The 10,457-nt window shown below is 35.7% G+C and overlaps 1 protein-coding gene across 1 annotated transcript in view; it reads right to left on the bottom strand.

The window, feature by feature from the left end:
- DNAH14 (dynein axonemal heavy chain 14) overlaps nucleotides 1-10,457 on the bottom strand; it is a 792,430-nt gene that overhangs the window by 318,677 nt on the left and 463,296 nt on the right. The window contains exons 44-47 of the mRNA XM_042780425.1: nucleotides 9,988-10,146; nucleotides 8,247-8,379; nucleotides 6,522-6,583; nucleotides 4,282-4,466 (exon numbers count right to left, since the gene is read on the bottom strand). Of these exons, the coding sequence (XP_042636359.1) occupies nucleotides 4,282-4,466; nucleotides 6,522-6,583; nucleotides 8,247-8,379; nucleotides 9,988-10,146 (539 nt within the window). The remainder of the gene's footprint in view (nucleotides 1-4,281; nucleotides 4,467-6,521; nucleotides 6,584-8,246; nucleotides 8,380-9,987; nucleotides 10,147-10,457) is intronic.

Below are 10,457 nucleotides of genomic sequence, written 5' to 3'. Positions count from 1 at the left end.
CGTGGGATTGGGCAGTGTTTTGTTCTGCTGTGCATGGGGTCGCTATGAGTCGGAAATGACTCGACGGCACTTAACAACAACAACAACAACAATCTATGTGTTGATACATAAGTAGAAAGGCAAGAAGATCAGGTATGGATAGGCAAACAGGAATATATTGATGACCATACATAGATTTGGCAGACAATATTCCTACATATGTATTTGTATGTGCTATAAAAATGTCTATATGCAGTATAAAGCTAACTGAGGGAAAAATTAGGATAACTTCTTAGCCACAACTTGTAGGAATGTGTAGCTCGGTCTGCAGGCTGGAGACCATGGCTGTGGGGGACATGATGCTCAATTGGCACAATATAGTACACAAAAATAATATTGTTCTACATCGTACTTTGGTGAATAGTGACTGGGGTCTTAAAAGCTTGAAAACAGCTATCTAAGATGCAATCATTAGTCTCTCCTTGTCCAGAAAAAGAAAACTAATGAAGAAAATCAAAGACGTATGGATACAGTCCAAAGGCATCTGTCTATGATCCTGAGACCAGAACTAAATGATGCCCAGCTACCAATGATAACCACTTGGAAAGGGATCAAAATTGGAGATATTGGATAGAGTAGGAGAATAAATGTGGTAAAACAATTTAAAAAATATAAAAAAGACCAGGTTTATTGCTTGGATAGAGTTTAGTGAAACCCCCGAGACTATAGCCCCAAGTCACTCTTTGGGCCTGGACTTGAACTCACTTCTGTGGCTTAACTATCAGCCAAATTAAAGACAGGTCTATGAGCTGAACAACTACACCAGGGAGATGCACTCCTTAGAATAATCAACCATGGGAGATCATAAGATCGTTTGCACAGGGTGAAAGATAGGGAGACAAGAATACATAGGCAAGAAGGACAAAGGGAAAGGGTAACCACAGGGAGGAAGAGGGAGGAGACCTGTTATACTCCAGGGATTGTAATCAGTGTCACAAAACAAAATGTGTATGAATTGTTGAATTAAAATTAATCTGCTTAGTAAAATTTCACCCAAATCAGAATAAAAAGTTAAAAAAAGAGGCATTATCAAAAATGTGAAAAGAGAAGCTACCAACTGGGAGAATATCTTCTTTCTTTTTGAAATGGCAAAAGCTGTGTGATAGATATATTTATAAAAACAACAACAAAAGTGTAGCTGCTGAGGCTGATCATGTATTACCAAATACCTTATGGGATTTGGTTCCTTGGTTTGGAGGTTTAGGGTCATGGTTTCATGGAATATTCTAGTTAGCTGGCCAAATAATGTGTGTAGTGCTTCTGTTCTACCTCCTAGTTCACTGCATAGTGCCTTGGGTTTTAAAAACTTTCCAGTGACACACCCATGCTCATCATATCATTATTTACAATGGCAAAAAGAGAAAAACAAGCTAAGTGACCAACAATGGGTGAATGGATGGATGAACAAACTGTAGTATTTTCACACAATGAAATACAATGCAACATTAAAAAAAATGATGAAACTGAGAAACATCTCATAGCGTAGATGAACCTAGAGGACATTATGCTGAGTGAAATTAGCCAATCACAAAAGTACAAATAATATATGAGACCATTATTATAAAAAGTCAAGGAAAGGTTTTCACACAAAAAGAAATATTCTTTGATGGTTACTAAGTGGGAGGGGAAGGAAGGGACTAACTAGAGGATAGGTACATATTAACTTGGATGAAGGGGAAGGTAATGTACAATAGAAGGAGGTCATCAAAAAATGATTAAGGTGAAGGAAGACACTGGAGGAGTACAAGAGTTAAAGGCAACAGAGGTAAATACTATTACATATACAATTCTGCAATAACAGCAATAACAATAACCTATGAGTGGGTACATAGGCACACAAGCTGAACAGGTTTGGGAAGTGAGAAGGAGAATTGGGATTATACCCATAAATATACATAAATTTGACAGAGGGTATTTCTACATATGTATTTACATATGATGCAAATATATACATGAATATAGTAGAGCATAGAGGGGGCAAAATTATAAAAACCGGTTAGCCATAACCAAAAACCTTGTGGGAATGAGTCACTAGGCCTTAGTGCTCAGGACCATAGTCTTGGGGAACATCAAGGTCAATTGGCACAACATAGTCCACAAAGATAATGTTCTACATCCTACTTTGGTGAGAGTGACTAGAGTCTTAAAAACTTTTGAGCAACCATGTAAGGTTCCACTATTGGTCTCTCCACATGCAGAGCAAAGCAAAGTGGAGAAAATCAAAGACACATGAAAATTATTAGTGTAAAGGACTAATGAACCATACTAACCTCAGCCTCTATAACCCTGAGACCAAAAGAACTAGAAGGTGCCTGGCTCCTAGTACCAATCACTCTGAAAGCAATCACATTAGAAGGTCCTGGATAGAGTGGGAGTAAATGTGGAATGAAACTCCAAATCATACAAAAGACCAGGCTTATTGATCAGATAGAAGCTGGTGAAACCCTGAGACTGTGGCTCTTAGTCATCCTTTGGACCTGGGACTGACCTCACTTCTGTGGCTCAATTTTTACCCAAACAACACAGGCCTACAAGATGAACACTAGGGAGATATTCAATCCTTAGAACAATCAACGATTTGAGATCAAAAGGGCATCATTTGCCCAAGGACAAAATTCAGAAGGCAGGAAGGGTTAAGAAAGAAAGAGGAATGGAAATGAGAAACACAGGGAGGAAGTGGAATGAGTGATGTTACATTGTGGGGAATGCAAATGTGTATGAACAGGAAACAAAATGTGTATGAATTGTTGAAAGGAAAAGTTATTTGCACTGTAAAGTTTCACCAAAATCACAATAAAAACTTTTTAAAAAAAAACCTGCCAACAGCTATCCAAGGTACAATTGGTCTCTATTCGCCTGGAGAACAGAGAAAGAAGGAGAGTCAGGAATACAAGGAGAAGATGGAACGTGTGGCTAATTCCCTCCATGAACAACCACCTCCTCTGCTCTGAAACCAGAAGAACTAGATGGTGCATGGCTACCATTGTTGTTGTTGTTGTTATGTGCTGTGGAGTCGGACCCGACTCATAGCGACCCCTCCTAGGATTTTCGAGACGGTATCACTACGGAAGTAGATTGCCCAACCTTCCTTCCGAGGAGTGGCTGGTGAGTTTGAACCACCAGCCTCTAGTTAGCACTCAAGTACTTTAGGCACTATGCTACCAGAGCTACTACGGCTACCATTACTGAACATTTATTTTTAAAATCAAACATTCTATAGAAGAATCCCAATCAATAGGAGAAAAATGCAGAACAGAGCTTCAGTCTCTCATGGATTCCAGACTTCCTGGAGCCACAGAAGCTGGATGAATCCCTGAAACTACTTCTCTGAGATAATCTTTAAACCTTAATCCAAGAATATCCAGTAACTTGAAAGATTAGATAGGAAACTTCGCAGGCAGTGAGTTTATGGCAATGGGGGAAGGACAACTCAGAAAAGGAAGTTGAGAATGGTTGCAAAACTCAAAGAATGTAATCAACATCACTGAATTGTACATGTGGAAACTTTAATTGGTGTATGTTTTGCCATGTTTGTTCTCAAGAACAACAATAAAAAAAATAAATGACTTTTTAAAAAAAGCTTTTGAAATTGATAGCTGTAGGGATTAAACTCCAGAGTTCCTAAGGAACCCATGTAATTTTCTTATTGTAAATCTTTCAAATCTATTGACCCTGAGCTTATTTCATGGTACCAGAGTCAGTTATTGAAAATTTTAATCTTGACAGAGAGTTTGGTTCAACAAATGGACACTGAAAAACACATCAGACAGAGGATAAGAATAAGGAACACCCACCCAACTCCTTTTCAAGAAAGTAGGAGTCATCTGAGGTATAGCAAAGCTGCGTTCTTAATATCTTTCCCTGAGGCTGTGGATGTCACAAGTTTCTCCTATTCTTATACTCCCAAGTCATGCTATAGGAAGAAAATGCTCTAGAATATATAGTAACATAGTAGCTGGCACCTAACACCTCTCCCAGTCTTCTTTCAGGTTTTATTCAGAGTCCAGGAGCTTCTTTTGGCTTTCGCAATTCTGAATCAGAATAATTCATTATGCAGGAAATGGAATTATATTGATTTGAAAACCAAAACCGCCAGTATTTACAAAGTACATCTTCAAGGAATGTTTAGGAGTATAGGTTACACTTACTGTTTTCTATTTATTAGTATTAATTAAAATAAGTAAATTTATTAGTTGTACAGTATAGATAGGTTAGTCAACACATTTGAGATGTGCTTATTACCCTGTTGTTTTTTGGTGCTCCAAGAGTGTCTTTACTTCTTCTTACTAACTGCTTAAGAATCATCTCCTTGGTTTTGGCAGCTGTCATATTGGTGTTTAAATTTATTGTGGAGACTATAATCCGTTTTTTAATATTTTTAAATGAACTTTCATCAGTTCTAACTCCTGACTTTTTAGTCGTCTTATCTGTGAAGCCAAATATGCAAAGAAAAACAAACAGAACACTTGAAGAATATGTTTGCTTTATCTTGAAGTGTTACAAATTTGAAAATTATTCATTTTACTATATTATTATCACTGTTAAGTAAATTACTCTAAGGACAAATCAGTGAGAGAAGGTCACCAACTTTGAAATTTTCTAAATATTTCCTTACTTTTTAGTGGTCAACAGTGTCTTTTTGCAACCACAGCCAAATGCTATGGTATGAAAGCTCAGACAATCTTCTATCAATTATTCAAGATAAAACATATAACTGAGAAGTTACCTTTTTCATGCTTTAGAAATATTGAGCACTTATTTAATCAAAGAAGGACAAATACTTTATGAGTCCACTATTATAAAAAGTCAAGGAAAGATTTACACACAGAATGAAACTTTGGTCATTACCAGGGATAGGAAGGTAGGGGAAGGAATAATGCTAGCAAGATAAGAGACAGGTAATGATTTGGGTGAAGGGAAAGGCAATATTGCCAAAGCAGGTGATAAGCACAATATCGCTATGGAAAAGGAAGACATGGAGAGGTGCACTAGATGTACAAAAAGAAAGACACAGGGAAAAGGTAACCACAAGGAGGAGTGGCAAGAGATTGTTAGGTTGTGGGGATCTCAATTAACACCAGGAAACAAAATGCATATGAACTATTGAAAGGAAAATGAATTTGCTTCGTAAATTTTCACCCAAACCAGAATAAAAAGTTAAAAACAATCTTTAGCACTTTTCAGTATGCTATATTTATAACAACGTGACATGTGAAAGGTCTAAAGCAGCATGTAGTTAACAAAGGCACTGCAATTAGGGCACATTCCCTGAGTGACAATTAACCAGAAGGGTTATTTGGGATGGTGCTGTAGCAATTTGGAAGTAAAATCAAAACCAAAACCACTTCTGGCAGGAAAGTTGTAGGCTAGCTTCCTTTCCTTTTCCACAACTATCTTTGAGCCACATCATTATTTTCTCTTTGAGGAGTTGCCTCTCCCCAAACTATAAAACTTCCAGAATTTTTGAATTCATCAGGTGTTTCTAATGTATAGCCTGTTTTGAGAACTTCTGCATCATCATAACATTTCTACTATATTATTTTTAAAATCAAGGAGCTCTGGTGGTGCAGTGGTTAAAGTACTTAGCTGCTAACCAAAAGATCAACTGTTGGAACCCACCAGCTGCTCTGAGGAAGAAAGACGAAGCAATCCATGTTTCCAAAGTTTCCTTGGAAACTCTAATTGGACAGCTCTACTCTGCCCTATGGGAGCTCTTGTAGCACAGTGCCTAAGGCACTTGACTGCTAAACAGAGGCTGTCGGTTCAAACCCACCAGTCACTCTTCAGAAGGAAGGTTGGGCAATCCACTTCCGTGGTGATACCGCCTTGGTAACCCAAGGAGGGGTCGCTATGAGTCGGGTCCGACTCAACAGCATATAACAACAACAACAATAACTCTGTCCTATGGGGTCACTATGAGTCAAAACCAACTCAATGGTACTGGGGTTATTTTTTAAAAGCATTAAATAATAGAATAGATGTTGCTGTCCGCTACTTTTAGCCTTAGTCTATGATTTCACTGATAAGCCAGAGTATCAACTTTCTGGTGAGTCATAAAAATTCCACCTTTTGAGTAGGGTAGAAGAGTTTGAGAGGCATTAGTGGTTTAATGGTAGAATTCTTGTCTTCCATGGGGAACATCAGGGGTTTCATTCCTGGCTAACACACTTCATGTCCAGCCACCATAGCCTACTTCCAATAGGGGTCACAATGAGTCAGGGGTCAAGCAGCCAACAACAATAACAGTTTAAGGAACAGTTGAAGATGGTATTGACTACATTTCAGGAATTTTTTCTTTCTTTCTTTTTTTTAAATTACCACTTAGTTTTTAAAGTGTTGAAGTTCTTTGAATAGTTCAACATATTTTCTACAATTCCCCAAAAATTAATTTTATTTTTACTCTTGGATTTCTGACTATATAAAATTACATGCATATGGTTGAGATGGGAAGGTTCTGAAATTGTTTGCACTGCTATACTTACCAGAATTTCCTACTGTTGTTTTATGAGTTTCAGAAAACAAGATGCTGATATTCTGTTTCAGGCTATTGGAACAAAATGTTTTAAGGATTCAAAATTAGCTTATTTACCATAGTAGCCATATAAACAACAACAACAAAAGAAAGTAACATGTGTGATTAATTTGAATTCTAGCTCCTATAAGAAAACAAATAATTTCTTTCCTGTTCACACTTTTACAGATAAAATTGGTGTTACCATTAGAGCTGATGCCCAAACTTAACAAAACATGAGCTTACTCTAAAAAGGAAACTGGATAAGGCTATTGGATGCCAGAGTATTGGATATTTTCTATGGATTGTCCCTTGTCCCTTTATAAAATGAATTTTGCCTATTGATCACTCAGCAAAAGCCCTATTCACCTTTGTTTTGCTTTCCACTTCAGTTTAAATATTGACCATACAGTAAAATTTATTCTTTTCAGACTTCATCATTTATAATTTTCTAATAATATAGATAAGAAATGATTCTTAGTGTATTAAATGTTTCAAAAATGATTTCTCTGATTTAAAGGTCTTATTTAAGACCTTGTTATTATTATTTTTTTTAAATTTAAGTGTAGTAGGAATCTATTCCAAAATCCTTAGTAAAGGATGTAAATGATGGTATCTTGAACTAAGATGATGGCATTGGAAAAAAGAAAAGTAGAAGGATTCCAGGTATGTTGTGGAGATAGAACAGACCTGACTAGTAGAAGACTGGATACAGGACAGGGGAAGACGGTAACATAGGGAATGGGAAGAGTCAGGTGGGCTATTAGTGATGGGCTGGTGAGAAGAAAGGGGTGGGATTCAAGTATGATTCCTAGATTTCAGGCTCAAATAACCAGATCTCATTTGACTGCTAACCAGAAGGCTGGTGGTTCAAACCCACCAGCCACTCCTCGGAAGGAAGGTTGGGCAATCTACTTCTGTAGTGATACTGCCTCGGAAACCCAAGGAGGGGTCACTATGAGTCGGGTCCGACTCAATGGCACATAACAACAACAACAACATTTATTAAAATGAAAAACCCTAGAGGAAAAAAAAAATTATGTTTTGACTATGTTAAGGTTAAAATATTTATTAGATATATGTGTAACATAGACAGTTACATATATGAATCTGATGCTTGATATGGGTTTCTTCAGACTTTCACCTTTACTCTGTTCAACAACAGATTTAGTTAATATTTTAACAGGATTAAAATTTACTTTAAAATTTTGCACTTTTTGTTCAATTTGGTTGACTTTTTCTCTTATTTTTTCAAAGAGGAGGCAGACAATATGATCAAGGCAAAATTCTTTGTAAAGGGTACTTTTATATTTAATGAGAAAGAAATATATTTCTAATGCAGCAAAATCAATTGTATATAAATTTTATTTGTATATTTTAGCTGCATTTATCCAGGACAGAAAATAACTTATGGCTGTACTTTATTTCATGTTATGTATAAAAACTGTGATTTTATATTTAGTTACATTTAAAATATATGTAAGTTAAAAAAATAATATTGATGTAAGATTTTCACATTTAAAGGGATAATCTAATTGTTAATACTTTGAAAAACATTTTCTTCTTAACTTTTTTTTTTAATTTTGCATTTTCACATAGCAGGTTTGCTTTTTAAAAAACAAGGTGCATTTATATATTAAAGTAAAACATTTTTTTTTCACCAGACTAATAAAATTTAGAGTTTAATAATATACACCTTGACTTTTTAATTTCATTATATAATAGGACTTCTCCTAAAATTGATCCATATTTTATATCAAATGCTCCTGGTCCCTTTAACTTTTTAAGCATTTGGTGAATGGTAATGGTTTTCCCAACACCAGACTCTCCTAAGGAGAAAAAAAAATACAACAGGTTAGATTTCTGTGCAAGGAAACATATGCCAACATATTACATTGAACCAACAACATTTTCCTTTATTAGAACATTGCATGAAAAGTATATTTTTGCTCTTGCTTTCCTTTCTTGTGGTTAAGAATGGCTAAATCAGGGAGTTAATATAAACTTTCTCAAATTTGAATTATTTATATCTCTTACAAAAGGATATGTTAGGAGTGAAGTACTGTTTTTACCACATTGAATATTTTGCTTATACCTGTTGCTGTCAAGTTGATTCTGACTTATTTTGATGCTAGCACTGCAGAAGTACTACATAAAATTAAATTCCCTTAACATTTTTGCCAGCAGAATCTGAGGGAACAAGTTGATGATAAATGTGTTGAAGCAGAATAGATTTATAACTTTAGAACTCACCAAGATACTAAAAACAAGAATCCCCTTTATCAAGCATGAGGGAAAACACAGGTTATCAGAGAGTTACAACTTCATTTTGCCTGAATTCTTTGAGTATGGAGCCTGGAAAGTGAGACTAATGCCTCTGGTAAAAGGAAAAACAACTTAGAGAATTGGTCAAGGTAATCAATGGGTTCCAATAAATATTAAGAAACAGTAGGAGCTGGATTGAATCACTCCCTTGGTAGGAGCAAAGGATTGGAAAATATTAACATTTAAATTTAATTAAACCAACCAATGTTATTGTCAGTGGCTCTGTAAGGACTCCAGGCCTCAGGACCTACATATATTAATTGAATAGTTCTTCTGGAATTTTCCTAAAAGTAATGAAAATATGAAAAAAGATTAATAATGTCCTGTATGGATGGGTATGTGGGGAAACAGGGCTTCATATGCTGTTGGTAAGGACATAAATTGATAGGGGTCGCTATGAGTCAGGTCCGACTCGATGGCACACAACAACAACAACAATGTAATTCAATGTAGAAAGATATAATAAAACAATTTTGTTGTTGGTATTCACATAATCTAGCAAATATTTCGTTGATGCAATTTATAACTCTACCACACATTATTTTATGATTACAATTGCTAGTAAACATTTCTAAGGATTCTTGAGATCCGTAAAGGGGTGACGTGATGAGTTACTGCCTTGGGTGACAACAACCCTCTTGATACCACTGGTGAAATAACTTATCTCAGATTACACAGCTAATATTTGCAGGACTAGAATTCAAACCTAAGAAGTGTTTGTATGAATTTAAAGCCTACACTTTTTCTACCACATGTTAGAATTACTAAAGGGGGCAAAGATCGAGAAAAAAATTTCATATGTTGATGCCAATTTATAACATGAGCTTAATTTTGTTGATTAATTATTCTTTCCAAATCCTGGTATTCAAAAACATGTCTCTCATAGTTTTCCACGTTAAAGAAAACGATTTAAGTGCATTAACTTGAGTTTCAATCTTACTTTTGTTTCATAGTTCATGTGAGGAACTTAAGAGTAATAACTAGCAAAGTTTATAATTTCACTTAGAAAAATCGTACACATATATTACAATTATTTCACTTATGCGTGATGACTAAATAATCTCTAAGCCTCTTCCTAGCTCTGAAATGCTTCTGTTAAATATTTTTAATACCTGTGAGAAGTACAGGGTAGGAATTCTTTAAAAGAAAGCTTGTGAGGAAAGAAAGGCATGCTGTATCTCTGGTAGCAGTATGATTAATGTACTCTCCACTTTCTGTTATCTTCAAGAGGTTTTCACTGGATCCTTGAAGATCAGCTAGTAATGAAGTCCCTAAGTTAAAATAAAAATACTGTTTCAAATGACTTAGAAATAAATATTAATCTAATCTTTTAGATACCCAATACTTTCTGAAAAAGTACATACAGTCTAAAACAACTTAAACCTATACAGGTAAGACAAAATGCTGGGGTGGGGGGGTGTCTCTGCTGATCTTAGACCTTGCTCCTCTCACAAATACTTTCAGCTGGTGAGCTCGCTGCTCATATCCCTTAGTCTACAATATGCAAATTTCCTTACTTCCTACACCAGACCTACTAATGTTCCTTCTATGCAAGCATCTCCTCTTCCTTCCAGTGAGAAAG

This window comes from Orycteropus afer, unplaced genomic scaffold, assembly GCF_000298275.1.
Source record: "Orycteropus afer afer isolate SDZICR_OR568_19922 unplaced genomic scaffold, OryAfe1.0 scaffold00039, whole genome shotgun sequence".
Taxonomy (NCBI): domain Eukaryota; kingdom Metazoa; phylum Chordata; class Mammalia; order Tubulidentata; family Orycteropodidae; genus Orycteropus; species Orycteropus afer.
This window is presented reverse-complemented; position numbering and strand designations above follow the sequence as displayed.